Source organism: Hemitrygon akajei, chromosome 18 (assembly GCF_048418815.1).
Source record: "Hemitrygon akajei chromosome 18, sHemAka1.3, whole genome shotgun sequence".
NCBI classification, from domain to species: Eukaryota; Metazoa; Chordata; class Chondrichthyes; order Myliobatiformes; family Dasyatidae; genus Hemitrygon; species Hemitrygon akajei.
The window spans coordinates 32,978,210-32,995,496 of NC_133141.1; the positions used below are offsets into that span (position 1 = coordinate 32,978,210).

A 17,287-nucleotide genomic window follows, 5' to 3' on the forward strand; every position below is an offset into this window, starting at 1 on the left:
GTGAGGAGGGAGCGCCGTGTTGTGGGAGGGGCGGTGAGGAGGGAGCGCCCCGCTGTGGGAGGGGTGGTGAGGAGGGGGCACCGCGCTGTGGGAGAGACGGTGAGGAGGGAGCGCCGTGCTGTGGGAGGGGCGGAGAGGAGGGGGCACCGTGCTGTGGGAGGGACGGTGAGGAGGGAGCACCGTGCTGTGGGAGGGACGGTGAGGAGGGAGCGCCATGCTGTGGGGGGGTCGGTGAGGAGGGAGAGCCATGTTGTGGGAGGGGCGGTGAGGAGGGAGCGCCGTGCTGTGGGAGGGGCGGTGAGGAGGGTGCGCCGTGCTGTGGGAGGGTCGGTGAGGAGGGAGCGCTGTGCTGTGGGAGGGGCAGTGAGGAGGGAGCGCCGTGCTGTGGGAGGGAGTGGCACGCTGTGGGAGGGGCGGTGAGGAGGGAGCGCCTCGCTGCGGAAGGAGGGACTAGTTCCCAGCTCTAATGTATTCTGTTCCTTCCATCTATCCCCCTTCACAACCATTCTTCTGTTCCTCTTCAACCCAACTCCCTCCCTCTCACCTCTCACTCTCTCCTCCCCCTCCCACCTTCCCCCCCCGACAGTACTTCACCTACAGCGTTATCCTCTCCCTGCTGGGATGTGCTGCCTTTCTCCAGATCAGCAGCACTGGGAAGCTGGTCATCATGGCGGTCATCGAGGGCATCTACATAGCCATTGTCGAGGGGCCCAAAGTCAAACTCTTCAACAACTTCGACCTGCTGGTCATGGCCAACACCCTGTGAGTCCCACTAGATGCCAGGAACTCTGCTCCCTCCACCCTCTCATGCTCCCCAATCCCCGATCATTCCCCCAACTCCGTTCTCCCGCTGTCTTCCCAAAACCCTTAACTCCTCCCCTCACCGATCAGGAGCCCATCCATCGTTGCCTTCAATATGCCCAATGACTTGACCTTCACCAACCCCATGGCAATGATTCCCATGGATTCAGCACCCTCAGATCTGAAGATCTTCCTCCTCATCCCAATTCTAAAGGGATGTCTACTCACTCTGAGGCTGCGCCCTCAGTTCGTTGACTCTCCCACTGATGGAGATGTCCCTTCCATATCCGCTCTCTCCAGGCCTTTCAGCATCTAGGTGGTTTCAATGAGATTCCCTCCTTCGTCCTGCTGAACTCCATCAAGTACAGCCCCAGAGACATCAAACGTTCCTCATACGTCAAGCCTTTCATTCCTAGAGTTGTTCTTGTGAACTTCCTCTGGAGTCTATCCTGAAACAACATATCCTTCCCTCGATACAGAGCCCAAAACTGCTGAATGGTTTGTAAAGTTGCACCATAAGTCTTAGCTTCTATATTCTGTGACCTTGGCTATCCCGTATTCCTTCTTCACCTGCTTATCTACTTGTGTTTCCTCCTTTGGGGATCTTTGCGCTTGTACACTGAGGTCCATCTGTTCCTCAGGCTATTGGTGATGTTTACGCATAGGAACTTGAGGCTCTCAAACCTCTTGACCTCAAAACCGTTGATACAGACAGGAGAATGTGCACTGGCCCCCTTTCTGAAGTCAATGATTAAACGCTTAACCAAACTAATCCCTTCTGCCTACACTGTGTCCATATCCTTCCTTTTCCTGCACACTCGTGTGCCTACTTTGTAGAGTCTTGATTGAAGGGTCTCAGCTAGATACAATGATTGTCCATTTTCCTCCACAGACGCTGCCCGACCTTCTTAGTTCCTCTGCTTTTTGTGTGTGTTGATCGTGAACGTGTCCATCATACCTGCCTCCATCACCACCCCTGACAACACCTTCTAGGCACCCACTGCTCTCCACGTTAAGGAAAAACCTAGCCCACACATCTACTCTGTCTACCTATGACACTGTGCATGCCCTAGCTCTCCAAACTGTATGACCCCACACTGACCAGGATTGTACTCCATCTGCCATTGCTCTGCCCGTGTTCCCACCCATCGTGTAACCTCCCTACCATCTCCCCAACTGAGCTGCAAAGTCTTGGACTGGGAGTCAGCAGGATGGGGCAGGGACCCCCACCCTGGGGTTTGTGGACCTCTCAGAATTGTCAGTTGAGCTGGGCTGTACAGCCACCCACTTTTTGCTCTGAATGACCATGTCTTCCCTCTCTGCTCTCTCCCCAGGACGAGCAACGACACTATGGCCTGGTGAGTCTCCTGTTTCCCCATTTCACCCCCCCCCCCCTTACCTGAGACAGCTCGGCGAGCCCTTGCAATCCACGTGGTGTGGTGGGGAGATATTGGAATCGGTTTATTACTGTCACGTGTACTGAGATAGAGTGAAAAGCTTGTCTTGCACACTGTTCATACAGATCAGATCATTACACAGTCCATTGAGGTAGAACAAAGTAAAACAGTAACAGAATGCAGAATAAATGTCACAGTTACAGAGAAAGTACAGAAACTGTGAGGTTTTACTGGGGGACCATTTAATAATTTTATAACATTGGGATAGAAACTGTCCTTGAACCTGGTGAAATGTGCTTCCAGGCTTTCGTATCTTCTGCCTGACGGGAGGGGAGGGAGAGAGAATATCTGGGGTGGGTGGGGTCTTTGATTATTCTGGCTGCTTTACTGAGACAGCGAGAAGTGTGAACAGAGTCCCATGCAGACAGGGCTGGTTTCCATGATGTGAGGAGCTGTGCCAAGCAGTGATGCTTTCCACGTGCATTGATAAACATTGGTAAAAGTTGACGGGGACATGCCGAATTTCTTTAGTTCCCAGGATTCAGACTGGAAGAAATGGTTGATATGTTTCCCGGTTGGGATGGTACGGAAGAGGCAGAGAGTGCTCCCCACCCCCACCGAGTCCTCCTGGGCAAAAGAGGTGGAGGGTTTAGGAGATGCTGTCCACATAGTCCAGGCTTTGACTGTGGTGTACTGAGTGTGCCCGTGGTGTGGGAGGGTGTTTAGTGGAGGAAGTGGGATGGGGTGCCAATTGAGTGGATTGCTTTGTCCATCACACTCCTGTCCTGCAGACGGTGGAGAGGAAACGTGGCAGATGTGGAGTGCCTGGACTAACTCCACCCGGGCAAGTGGTGGAGAGAGCTTGGGGAGTCACTCACCGCAGGATCCTCACCCTCTGACACGCTCTTGCGTTTCCCTGCTTGGTGGTGACTCCCAAGATGGGGGATGTGGGCGGCGGGGTTGTCATGGAGTGTACGTTAATCCTCTCCCATTCTCCCCACCCCTCTGTATGTCGCGTTTTGCAGTGAGGAGCTGGTGCCTAAGGTGCCCCTGAAGTACATGACCCCAGTGGTGCTGTTGGTCTTCATGTTGGTCCTGTTCCTGCACGCACAGCAGGTGGAGTCCACGGGCCGGCTGGACTTCCTCTGGAAGCTGCAGGTAAGGAACGTGCTCCCGGGGAGGGGGGACTGAGTGAGGAAAGAATGAGTTAATGAGGAGAAAGGAGGGGGGAAGGGGAGAGGAGAGGAAGGAGTGAGGGAGTGGAGGGGGAGTGAATGAAGGGGCAGGGGCGAGGGGTGGATTGAGGGAAAGGGGAGGGAGAGGAGAGGAGAATGACGGGAAGGGGGAGGACAGGTGTGGTCTACAGCCCAGCTTGACCCTCTGGGAGGTAGAGGAAGGAGGCGGGTTAGGAGAGGAATGGGAGTGGAGGGGGGTGAGGTGTGGGGGAACAAATGGGGACTGGGACTGAAAACCAGGTAAATAGGCAGGGGTAACAAAGGAGAAGGGGGAAATGGGTTGGCAGGGGGAGATTGAGGGAGGTGGGGGGTGAAGGTCTGGGTTGGGGGGGAGGAAGGGGAGCTGTGAGGGTGATGTGATGTCCTGGAGAAGGGAGCAGAGGAGATTCTCCAGGGTGTTGTCCTGGATTGGAGGGTTCTAGTTACAGGGAGAGATGTGTGCTGTTTATGAGGTTGCGAGGAGTAGATAGGGTGGGGAGTCAGAATCCTTTTTTCCCCACAGTAGTGGTATCAGAAACAAGAGAGGTAGGTTTGAGGTGAGAGGGAGGAGGTTCAAAGGGGACCTGAGGGTTAAGTTTCCCCACACGGAGAGTGGGTGATACCTGGAAGTTATTACCAGAGGAGGGAGTGGAATCAGAGACACTGGTTGTGTTTGATGGGCATTTAGATAGGCAAGGGGTAGAAGGACAAGGTTCAATTGGGGAAAATGGGTAAAAATATTGGCAGGGTCCATTCTGGACTTGGTGTTGAGTAATAAACCTTCCAGGTAACTGACCTTTCAGTGGGAGAATAGTTAGGGAGCATGACTACAGCTCAAAGTTTTTTTAAACGATTAAAGATCTTTTAAAACAATTAGCTTTATTTGTCACATGTACATTGAAACACATCGTTTTAGTAAAGGGAGCTTTTGGCATATTGGCCTTCATAAATCAAAGTACTGAGTACAGGAGATGGGATGTGATGTTGAAGTTGTATAAGACGTTGGTGAGGCCTAATTTGGAGTATTGTGTGCAGGGTTTGGTCACCTACCTACAGGAAAAATATAAATAAGGTTAAAAGAGTGCAGAGAAAATTGCCAGGACCTGAATTATAAGGTAACATTGAATAGGTTTGGACTTTATTCCCTGGAATGTAGAAGATTGATGGGAGATTTGATAGAGGTGTACAGGATTATGAGGGGTATAGATAGGGTAAATGCAAACTGGCTTTTTCCACTCAAGTTGGGTGGGATTACAACCAGAGGTCATGAGTTAAGATACGATAAGATAAAACTTTATTTATCCTGAAGGTAATTAATGTTGCAAGATTGCTCAGTCAGAAATATATACTTTAAACTACAAGATGTAAGCATTGAGGTGTGAAAAAATACAAAAATGTGCATTAAAAAGTAAAAGTGCAAAATACAGATGTGCAATGAAACCGTGTACTTGAGGAGGAGGAGTTGTAGAGTTTTGAAAGGATCTCTGTGCTGTTCAGTGGTGCTCCTCAGTGGAATCAGTCTGTTACGAAAGCTGCTCCTCTGTTTGTCCAGAAGGTCATGGAGGGGGTGAGAGGGATTGTCCATAATGCTCCGTACTTCTGCAGCATCCTCCTCCCAGACACAACCACTGGGGAATCCAGTTCCACCCCAGAACAGAACCAGCCTTCCTGACGAGCTTATCCATCTTCTTGGTATCCGCTGCTCTCACCCTGTTGGCCCAGCGACTACAGCATGGAATGGAATGCTGGCCGCCACTGAGTCGTAGCACATCTGCAGCGTAGCACTGCAGACACTGAATGACTTTGAAAGGTGAAAAGTTTAAGGGGAACATGAGGGGAAACGTCTTCACTCAGAGGGTGGTGAGAGTGTGGAACGAGCTGCTAGCACAAGCTCAATTTCGACGTTTAAGAGAAGTTTGGATCGGTACATGGGGTATGGTGGGGTATGGAGGGCTATGGTCCTGGTACAGGCCAATGGGAGTAGGCAGCTTAAATAGTTTGACATGGATGAGATGGGTCAAATGGCCTGTTTCTGTGCTGTACTTTCTCCTGACTATTTGTGTCAACGCCCAGTACAGTCCGAGGATTGTACTGGGGGCAGCCTGCAAATCCCACCGTGCTTCCAGCGCCAACATAGCATGGCCACAATTTACTAACCGCTAACCCCTACATCTTTGGACGGTGAGAGGAAACCAGAGCACCCAGAGGAAACACACGCAATCACGGGGAGAACGTACAAACTCCCTGCAGACAATGGCCGGAATGGAACCCCTGTAACAGTGAAATGCTCACTGCTTCAGATAAGTGTGGACCTTGCGAGAGAGTATTAAACTGGAGCAGGGCAAATTATGAGAGCATTAGGCAAGAACTAGAGAGAGTGAATTGGAAAGAGGTGTCTTTGGGCAAGTCCACATGTGGATAGTGTTTACAGACCAACTTCACAGAGTAGGTATGTTCCGGTCAGAAGGAGGGACAAGGATGGGAAGGTTTGTCGAGAGAGTGGATGAATTGAGTCAAGAAGAGAAAGGAGATGGGTTGAGAGCGTTACAAAGGCAGAAGGAGATGTGGGCTGTGAGGAGGGATACAGGGAGTGGTGAGGGTTGGAGGGGGACAAGGACAGTAGCAGAGATTGAGGTTATCGACTTGAGTAGAAAAATTAGAGAGTCTTCCTTACTCCCATTCTCTCAGGATCGGTGTGACAGACAGACAGACAGACTTTATTGATCCCGAGGGAAATTGGGTTTTGTTACAGCCGCACCAACCAAGAATAGTGAAGAAATATAGCAATATAAAACCATAAATAATTAAATAAAAATAAGTTAATCATGCCAAGTGGAAATAAGTCCAGGACCAGCCTATTGGCTCAGGGTGTCTGACACTCCGAGGGAGGAGTTGTAAAGTTTGATGGCCACAGGTAGGAATGACTCCTACCTGCTCAATTCCACTCTTGTTGGTGTGGGGTGGGGGTGGGGGGGAAACAGGGAGATTTCTGCTCTTCCACCCTGGTCCACACGCAGCACAGAGACAGGCCCTTTGGTCTATTGTGCCCATGCTAACCCCCATTTCCCCAGCACTTGCTCCGTAAATTTCCCTGTCTTGGTGATACCAGTGCTACTCCAGATACCTCTCCAATGTCGTGGGAGTCTCTGCTTCCACCCCCACCCTCAGACTGTTTTAGATTCCAGCCCCCCTCCCCACAATTGGGATATAAGACTCCCCCCTCGTATGCACTCTAAACCTCTAGAGAGTGCAGACACTGGAATCCAGAGCTCAGTGAGTTGAGCAGTATCTGTGAGGTAGAGAGGGACTGTCAGTAGAGACACTGCATCAGGAAATCCTTCCTCAGCTCCTTTGGGCCTCACGGAATCTCCCCAACCCACTGAGTTCTTCCAGCAGACAATGCGTTGCTCCCTCTAAACCCCTCAACAGACCCTCCCACTCACTGTGGGGAAAAGACTTATCTACCCCTTCTACATCCCTCTAACTCTGCACAGATCTGCATCAAAAACTTACATTGAAATGTTCCATCTGCACTTGCAACCAACATAACCTGGGTGTGTGCTGAGTGTCGCCTCACATCTGTCGCCAACCGAGCATCATACCCACAATGCTCAGCAGCACAACACAAGCAACAACAGCAGCTCAATAATGGCAATAAAAATACAAGCCTCTTTTCTCCCTCACTGACAGGCGTCCAACCCCAAGCTTCTATCAGGTCCCACCTCAGCCCGCTCCGCTCCAGGGAGAATAGAACCAGACTTTCCACAGCGGCACAGTAGCGTAGAGGTTAGCGTAACGCTATTGCAGCGCCAACAATTACCGTAACCACATGTGTTTCCTCTCATTTTCTCTGGGGGTTCCAGTTTCCTCCCATGTTCCAAGGGCATATGGGTTGGGGTTAGTGAGTTGTGGGCACTCATGGGCTGTCCCCAGCACATCCTCAGATTGTGTCGGTTGTCGACGCAAATGATGTACTTCACAGTATGTTTTGATGTACACACGACAAGTAAAGTTAATCTTTCTTTAAATTGAGAGTCTCCATTCCAGGAAACCTCCTGGTAAATCTCCTCTGCATCCTCTCTCCAGAGCTTCCTTTATACACCCCTGTCTATCTCTGATACAGGGAGAAGTTCCCTGTAGTCTCCCCTTTCTATAACCCCTCCTGATGTTGTACAGCTCAATCGTGTTCCCCTCTTGAACTCCTCCACTCCAGGGAGAACAGACCCAATCTCTTCAGGTAGCTGAAACACTCTGTCCCAGGGAACTTCCTGGGGGAAGTCCTCAGCATCCCCTCCAGCAGTGACCAGATCTGCACACGGTACTCCAAATCAAAGTCAGAGTGGAGTTTACTGTCGCCAGCACAGGTGCAGTGAAAAACTTCCCTGCAGCAGAGTCACAGGCCAGGGTTTGCTACGGCTGTCAAGTGACCCCCCCCCCCCCCCCCACCGTTCTGGGCCAATGGAGGCGAGTCTCTTTGTGACTCCTTCGCACTTACCACTTCCCAAGGGTCCCTCTTGTTCCCACCTCCCTGCTCCACACCCAGTGAAGACAGGTCTCTCCTCCACCACCCTGTCTACCTGCGACCTTCCAAGATCCTTCTGTTCCCCAACGCTGCCCGTCACCTCCCGTCGCCCCTCTGCTCTCATGCCCAGTGAAGGGAGGTGTCCCGTGTTCCACCTCCACCACCCGGTTTACCTGCCACCTACCTGTCCCTCCCAAGGCTGTTCCTCCGTTCCCCAGTCTGCCAAGCCCCTCCCTCCCCACGCACGCATGCCCTTTCTCTTCTGCCGACACTGTGTCCCCACTGCAGGCCACCAAGGAGAAGGAGGAGATGGAGGAGCTCCAGTCGTACAATCAGCGCTTGCTGCACAACATCCTGCCCAGGGATGTGGCCGCCCACTTCCTGGCACGCGAGCGCCGGAACGACGAGCTCTACTACCAGTCCTGCGAGTGTGTGGCCGTCATGTTCGCCTCCATCAGCAACTTCTCCGAGTTCTACGTGGAGCTGGAGGCCAACAACGAGGGCGTGGAGTGTCTGCGGCTCCTGAACGAGATCATCGCTGACTTTGACGAGGTGATGGAGGTGGGGGGTTGGAGGGTGTTCGGGAAGCATGGAGCAAGGGTGACAACGGAGTTGGATTAAATGTTTTTACTGAGTCTTTGTACACACGCGCAACTTGCAGTGCGGGAGTGACGAACCGGGCCCTCTGAGACAAAAACGTGCACTCGAAAACCCACACAATAAAAGGAGAGAGAGCCCTCCGCTTGTAGGAGGCTCAGTCAATCGGCTGCATGTGTACTTGACACATTCTCACAATCAATCCGTTATGCTTCAGGGTGTTGTGGAGGTGTGGGTCTTCATTTAGATGGTGAGTAACACACACAAAATGCTGAAGGAACTCAGCAGATCAGGCAGCATCTAAAGATTGAAACGATGACTCTTTATTCCTTTTTATAGATGCTACCTGACCTGCCTAGTTCCTGCAACAGTCCTGAAGGGTTTTGGCCCAAAACGTCGACTGTTGACTCTTTTCCACAGATGCTACCTGACCTGCTGAGTTCCTCTAGCATTTTGTGTGTGTTGCTCTTGATTTCCAGGGCCTGAAGATAGATAAGTTCCCTGTTCCTGATGGAATGCATCCCAGGGTACTGTAAGAAATGGCAGAAGTTATAGTAGAGGCTTTGATGATGATTTACCAAAATTCTCTGGACTCTGGGCAGGTCCCGGCAGATTGGAAGAAGGTGAATGTCATGCCACTGTTCAAAAAAAGGATGTAGGCAAAAGGCAGGTAACAATAGGCCAGTGATTTAACATTTGTAGTTGGGAAAATGATGCAGGCTATCATTAAAGAAGGAATAGCGAGGCATCTGGAAAGAAATGGATCCATCAGACAGACACAGCATGAATCCAGCAAAGACAGGTCCTGTTTGACAAACTTACTGGAGTTCTTTGAGGATATAATGAGTGCAGTGGATAGAGGGGAACAGATGGACGTTATTTACTTGGATTTCCAGAAGGTGTTCAATAAGGTGCCACATAAAAGACTTATCCATAAGATAAGGATGCATAGAGTTGGGAGTGATGTATCATCATGGATACATGATTGGTTAACTAATAGAAAGCAGAGAGTTGTGATACATGAGTGTTACTCTGGTTGGCAATCAGTGGTGAGTGGTGTGTCACAGGGGGCGGTGCTGGGCCTACAACTGCTCACAATATACATTAACCATCAGGAAGAGGGGATCGAGTGTAGTGTATCTAAGTTTGCTGAAGACATTAGATTGAGTGGAAATGCAAATTGTGCAGAAGATACAGAGAGATATAGATAGGTTAAGTGAGTGGGCAAGGGTCTGGCAGATGGAGTACAATGTTGGTAAATGCGAGGTCATCCACTTTGGAAGGAAAAATGGAAGTGCAGATTATTATTTAAATAGTAAAAAATTGCAGCATGCTGCTGTGCAGAGGGACTTGGGAGTGTTTGTGCATGAATTGCAAAAGGTTGATTTTCACGCTGTCAAGAAGACAAACAGAATGTTGGCCTTCATTGCTAGAGGGATTAAATTTAAGAGCAGGGAGGTCATGCTACAACAGTACAGGGTACTGATGAGTCCACCTCTGGAGTACTGTGTGTAGATCTGGTCTCCATACTTGAGGAAGGATATACTGGCTTTGGAGGCAGTGCAGAGGAGGTTCACCAGGTTGATTCCAGAGATGAGGGGCTAGCCTGTGAGGAGAGATTGAGTCGCCTGGGACTGTACTCACTGGAATTCAGAAAGATGAGAGGAAATCTTATAGAAACATATAAAATTATGAAGGGGATAGATAAGATAGAGGTAGGAAAGTTGTTTCTGCTGGTAGGTGAGACTAGAACTAGGGGACATAGTCTCAAGACTCGGGGGAGTAGATTTAGGACCGAGGTGAGGAGGAACTGCTTTTCTCAGAGAGTGGTGAATCTGTGAAATTCTCTGCCCAATGAAATAATGGAGGCTACTTCAGTAAATATATTTAAGACAAGGTTGGATAGATTTTTGCATAGTAGGGGAATTAAGGGTTATGGGACAAAGGCAGGGAGGTGGAGATGAGCCCATGGTCAGATCAGCCATGATCTTATTGAATGGCAGAGCAGGCTCAACGGGCCAGATAGCCTACTCCTGCTCCTATTCCTTATGATCTATGTCCATCATCCACAGAATCTCTTGTGTTTATCATTTAGATCAGGGGTCCCCACCGTTTTTTATGCTAATAACTGAGGGGTCTGTGGACCCCATGTTGGGAACCCCAGATTTAGATGGTGTCTGTGTCTATATTTGAGTGCATATCCACGTAGATCCTTGTTTACATGTAGTTGTGTGTGTGTATACTTGTTTCCATGTGTATCTGTACATCTTTGTGTTTGTGTCCTTGTACATGTGACTCTTTGTGTATCTGTCTGCTCATATCTCACTATGTCCATGTACACTCAGTGACCACTTCATTATGTACACCTGCTCGTTAATCTAATCAGCCAATCATGTGGCAGCAGCTCAGTGCATAAAAGCATGCAGACATGGTCAAGAGGTTCAGTTGTTGTTCAGACCAAACATCAGAATGGGGAAGAAATGTGATCTAAGTGACTTTGACTGTGGACTAATTGTTGGTGCCAGATGTGGTGGTTTGAGTATCTCAGAAACTGCTGATCTCCTGGGATTTTCACACACAACAGTCTCTGATGTTTATAGAGAATGGTGTGAAAACAAAAAACGTCCAGTGAGTGGCAGTTCGGTGGGTGAGATATAGACCAAACATGGGCGAGTGGGCCTGGCTTAGATGGGAATGTTGGTCAGCATGGACTGGATGGGCCAAAGGTCCTGTTTCTGTGCTCTTTGTGTATGTGAGGGAGAGTGTGGTAATTATGTATTGGCGTCTGTGCGAGATGGTCACTGTGTGTGTGTGTCTGTGTGTGTGTGTGTGTGTGTGTGTCTGTGTCTGTGTGGATGTCCAGATGTGGAGGGACATGTGCTGAGTTCCATTAACCTGCTGCTCTGGTCCCCAGATAATCAGTCAGCAGCAGTTCAGGCAGCTGGAGAAGATTAAAACCATCGGCAGCACCTACATGGCTGCCTCGGGACTCAACGACGCCACCTACGATAAGGTGAACAAGACCCACATCACAGCGATGGCTGATTATGCCACTCGGCTGATGGAGCAGATGAAGTACATCAACGAGCATTCCTTCAACAACTTCCAGATGAAGATCGGTGAGTGCTGGATGCTGGAGACACAGAGGAGGCATCTCTCTCTCTCTCTCTCTCTCTCTCTCTATCTATCTCACACTCACACACCGAGAGACAGACACACACACTCTGCACATGGTACACAAGCACACACGTCTTGACGCACACACAGGGGAGGTATCTCTCTCTCTCTCTCTCTCTCTCTCTCTCTCTCACTCTCTCTCACTCTCTCCCTCTCTCTCTCTCTCTCACTCTCACTCACTCTCTCTCTCTCTCTCTCTCTCTCTCTCTCTCTCTCTCTCTCTCTCTATCTATCTCACACTCACACACCGAGAGACAGACACACACACTCTGCACATGGTACACAAGCACACACGTCTTGACGCACACACAGGGGAGGTATCTCTCTCTCTCTCTCTCTCTCTCTCTCTCTCTCTCTCTCTCTCTCTCTCTATCTATCTCACACTCACACACCGAGAGACAGACACACACACTCTGCACATGGTACACAAGCACACACGTCTTGACGCACACACAGGGGAGGTATCTCTCTCTCTCTCTCTCTCTCTCTCTCTCTCTCTCTCTCTCACTCTCTCACTCTCTCACTCTCTCTCACTCTCACTCTAACACTCTACAGCATCACTGTGTGTTTTGTTGCCCAACACTGTTCTCACAACCCCTCCCCCTCCTCAGGACTGAACATTGGCCCGGTGGTTGCGGGAGTGATTGGGGCTCGGAAACCTCAGTACGACATTTGGGGGAACACGGTGAACGTTGCCAGTCGCATGGACAGTACCGGAGTCCCCAACAAGATCCAGGTCAGTAGGGGAGGGCAGACATTGACACCCAGTCACTTTGGTAACGGGAGAGAGTTGGCCTGCATCATCTGCTCCCATCTCTGTGTGATGGGCTGTGGTGAGGCTAGGACTGAAGGTCATAGGGTCAATACAGGCCCTTTGGCCCAACTGGTCCATGCCGACTGTATTGGCCGGCGAGCTGCCTGCATTTGGCTCAGAGCTCACCGAACCTCTCCTACCCGTGTACTTCTCTGGCTAATGTGTCCGCCTCAACCCTCTGTGTGGAGAAGCTGCCTCTGGTGTTCCTTTTAAATCTCTTGCCTGTAATCTTAAATCTGCTCCTTTTTTTTAGGACCCCCTCTCTGAGGGGAGTGGGGGAAGGACTATGTGCTTTTCACAAGCAAGAGAAAATCTGCAGATGCTGGAAATCAAGATCAACACACACAGAATGCTGGAGGAACTCAGCAGGCCGGGCAGCATCTATGGAAAAGAGTGAACAGTCGACGTTTCGGGCCAAGACCCAAAATGTCGACTGTACTCTTTTCCACAGATGCTGCCTGACCTGCTGAGTTACTCCAGCATTTTGTCTGCGTGGCATGTGCTTTCACCCTGTCTATGCCTCTCATGTCACCCCTCAATCTCCTATGTTCCAGGGAATATAATCCCAGTCTACACAACCCCTCCTTATAACTCAGAAACCCAAGTCGAGGCAACATCCTGGTGAATCTCTTTTGCACTCTTTCTAGTTTAAAGACATCTTCCCTGTAACAGGGCTGACGAAGACTGAACACAATATTCCAAGTCTTGTATAATGTGCCAACTCCTGTACTCAGTGACCTGACTGGTAGCCAGCGTACCAAACGCCTTCTTTATCACCCTGTCTACCTGTGAATTATCCACTTGCACTCCGAGATCCCTCTGTTTCATAACGCTCACTGCTACCCTACCGTTATCTGTAGATGTCCCACACTGGTTTGACCTCCAAAAGTGCAAAACCTCACATTTGTCTGGATTGGAAGCCATTTGCCAATCCTCAGCACACATTTCCAGCTGATCAAGGACATCCCCTCCCCCTGGGATGCTTTGTAACCTTACACTGTCAATCATCCTCAAACTTCCTAACCACACCTTGTGTGTTCACCTCCAAGTTGTTCACCTGGATGAGTCATACAGCTCAGCATCATAAACAGGTCTCCAGACCGAGAAACAACTTTCAACCATCACCTGGGTGAAACAGTTGCCCCTCAGTCCCCTTAAAATCCCCTCTTACTTTAAACCTCTATTCTCTAGTTTTAGACTCCCGAACCCTGGGATAAAAACTGTGACTACCCACCTTATCTCTGCCCCTAATGATTTTATACACTTCTAAACACTCCAAGCAATAAAGTCCCAACCTGACCAACCGCTCTCCATAACACAGTCCTTCAAGTCCTGGCAACATCCTCATTAACGGTATCATTTCTATAGAAGGTGACCAAAACTGAACACAAGTGTGGCCTCACTAATGTCTTGTACAACTGTAACATAACATCCCCACTTCTGTACTCAGTACCCTGACTGATGCCAAATGCTGCCTTCACCATCCTGTCTTCCACCTTTAGGGAACTATGTACCTGCACCCACAGGTCCCTCTGTTCTACAATACTCCTCAGAGCTCCACTGTGAAGATCCTACCCTGGTTTGATTCCCAAACTCCAACACCTCACACTGCTCCGAATTAAAACTTCATTTGCACTCCTCGGTTCACTCACCCAGCTGATCAAGATCCCTCTCTCGATTTTGATGACCTCTAATGTCTACGATCTCACTTATTTTAATGACATTTGCAAACACACTGAGCAAGCCAAATTGTTTATTTCAATGACAAACGACAAAGGTCCCAGCGCTGACCCATGACACGCAACCAGACAAAGGCCTCTAATCCGAGAAACGTCCCTCAACCATCACCCTCTGCTTCGTATCGCTAAGCCAATTATGGATCCAATCTGCGCTCCCACCCCCCCCCCCCCCGATCATGTGCTGTCTGATGGGGTAGGGGGTCTCAGGGCAGTGGGGGTCTCTGGGGGAGATCTGCCCTCTCTAACCTGCCACCTTCTTTTCCCTCACCCCCTACCCCTCACAGGTGACAGCCGACATGTACCAGGTCCTGGCATCCAAGGGGTACCAGCTGCAGTGTCGAGGTCTGGTCAAGGTCAAGGGCAAGGGGGAGATGTTGACCTACTTCCTTGGACCGCGCGCCTGCCCCAGCTAGCTATAAGCAAGGGGTGTGGGGGGTGTGAGTGAGACCACCCCCCACAATGCCCCGCTCTACCCCTTAGCGGGGGTGGGGCCAGATCAAGGCAATGATCAAGGCTGCCTCACCAGATACAACCTCTTCTGTGAAGAACTCAGGTGCCAAACGTGGAAGAAGCTGGTGGTGGGTGGGATGGACAGTCAGTCCCAGACCATCCCCAGGGGAATTATTTATTTATTCTTCTGCTGGTTTTTTCCCCACAGTTTCCTCTCCTCTCTTCGCCTTTCTCTATATTCTCTCCTCAGGCCCACGTTCCAAACCCACTCTCCCTCTCCCCTCATCATCCCCTCTCTCTGACCCCCATTTTTTGCTCTCCCTTTTTCTTAAATCTCCCTCCCCTTGCCTTGCATCCCTTTTCTACCCCCTCCTCATCCCTTCCCCTCCCCCCTCACCCCTTTCCCCAACCTCCCCATTGCCTCTCCCTGGAGGACTGCCTACAGTACAGGAGGCCCTCAGATTTTGTTAATGGGGAACAGGAGGTGTGTAGGAAGGGGACCATGATCACCCCCCCACACACATCAGGGGATGTGGTGGGGGGAGAGATCACTCAGTGACTGGGGACTGAATCCAGGAACTGTGTCTGGTCTTGGAACCAACTCCCACTTCTCAAGTCCTGTTTGTCTGTCATTGCCAAAGCGAGGGTGAGGGGTTTTATATCAGTGTTTGGGGGGGGGGGTTAGGTGTGGGGGTGTTTCTATAGGGAACAGGTGGTATGGCCTGAGAGGAGGGGGCTCTACAATAGGAATTGCAAAAAATAAATACCTGTTACCTTTACCAACCTCTGTCATTTGGTTCATCATTGGGCAGACCAGTGAGGGAGGGGCAAGGAGAGAGGAGATGGAGGAAAGGGATGAGGGAGAGGAGATAAGACCATAAGACATAAGAGCAGAATTAGGCCATTCAGCCCATTGAGTCTGTTTCACCGTTCCATTATGGCTGAGGCAGTTGCAAAGTCTTTGCTGATAATAAAGTAAATGAATTAACTGTGCCCAGAACACACGCGCTCTTACAACTCAAGTTCAAGTCCATAGGAGCAGAATTAGATCACTTGGCCCATTGAGCTGGCTCTGCCATTCTCCTGTTTTCTTGCTATCACCTTTGACACCCTTACTAATCAAGAACCTATCAATCTCCACTTTAAATATACTCATTGACTTGGCTTCCACAGCCGTCTGTGGCAATGAATTCCATAGATTCACCATCCTCTGGCTGAAGATATTCCTTCTTCTCTCTGTTCTAAAGGGACGTCCTTGTGTCCTGAGGCTGTGCTCTCTGATTCTAGACTCGCCCACTATGGAAAGCATCCTCTCCACATCCACTCTATCTACGCCTTTCAATATTCGATAGGTTTCAGTGAGGCCCACTCCCCCTCATTCTTCTAATCTCCAGCAAGGACAGGCCCAGAGCCATCAAATGCTCCTCATACATTAACCCTTTCATTCCCAGAATCCTTCTCATGAACCTCCTCTGGACCCTCTCCAATGTCAGTGCATCCTTTCTTGGATAAGGGGCCCAAAACTGCTCACAATACTCCAAGTGCGGTCAGATGAATGCCTTATAGATACGTTATTGATCACTAAGGAAGTTACAGTGTCACAGTAGTATCACAAGTGCACAGTAGCATGAGGCCTCAGCACTACATCCTTGCTTTTATATTTTAGTCCTCTTGAAATGAATGCATTTGCCTTCCTCACCACTGACTCAAACTGCAAATTAACTGTAGTGGTAGTTATTAGTGTTATTCCTATCTCACTAAGTTAGCCACTCCCGCATGGGAGGAATTCACATATTGTACAAGCAGTGTTATCAATAAAGTTTGGTTGAGCATCCTGCACGCTGGCGTCTTGGTGTCTTCTGCACTCTCCCTCAATATCGAACACAACACCGTGTCAGAAGTGGGTGATCATGGATGAATTGATGCTACAGACCAAGTGAGATCCCCAACATTGTAATAATCTGTGGGCCGCTAGCCTGGAGAGGTGCACAGAGACACAGGCACAGCAGAGAAGTCAGTCAAACTCTCTGGAAGAGAAAAGACTTTTGTAGTCCAAATAACTAAAATAATAAATAAACAAACAACCAGGGAAATGGAGCAAATACCTGCCGAACCCACATCTACTTACCTAATAAAGTCCCCCGAGACATTTGATTTCTCTTAACGAGGGGACTTTGAGAGATGGATCGGACACTTTGAGAGGCAATCTCACTCAGGCCTCAGAAAAGCATCAAGTAAGCACACTGATATACTGCATGGGGACAAAGCAGATGACATCCATGGGTGGATTAGGACTGACAGATCCTCAGAAAAAAGGAGTTCAAAACAGTGCAGGACTAATTTAAAGAATATTTCTCAGGAAAGTGAAAAGTGATACATGAGAGGGTAAAGTTCAACTGCAGAGAACAGGAGCCGGATGAAAGTGTAAATGACTTCATCACAGCATTGTGATCCTGTCAGACATCTGTGCATATGGAAATCTGAGGTATGAGCTCACTAGAGACAGGATTGTTGTCGGGTTACTAGACACCAAATTGTCAGAGAGACATCAGTTGCAGGCAAATCTCACACTAGAG

General features: G+C 49.7%; 1 protein-coding gene across 1 annotated transcript in view; it reads left to right on the forward strand.

Moving 5' to 3' along the window:
- The window catches only part of LOC140741646 (adenylate cyclase type 5-like), a 136,501-nt gene extending 121,143 nt beyond the window's left edge, over positions 1-15,358 (forward strand). Inside the window, exons 16-22 of the mRNA XM_073071930.1 lie at positions 587-762; positions 2,136-2,159; positions 3,224-3,356; positions 8,223-8,486; positions 11,446-11,650; positions 12,320-12,444; positions 14,546-15,358. Coding sequence (XP_072928031.1) covers positions 587-762; positions 2,136-2,159; positions 3,224-3,356; positions 8,223-8,486; positions 11,446-11,650; positions 12,320-12,444; positions 14,546-14,674 — 1,056 coding nt within the window. The 3' untranslated portion in view covers positions 14,675-15,358. The remainder of the gene's footprint in view (positions 1-586; positions 763-2,135; positions 2,160-3,223; positions 3,357-8,222; positions 8,487-11,445; positions 11,651-12,319; positions 12,445-14,545) is intronic.
- Positions 15,359-17,287: the final 1,929 nt, after the last annotated feature.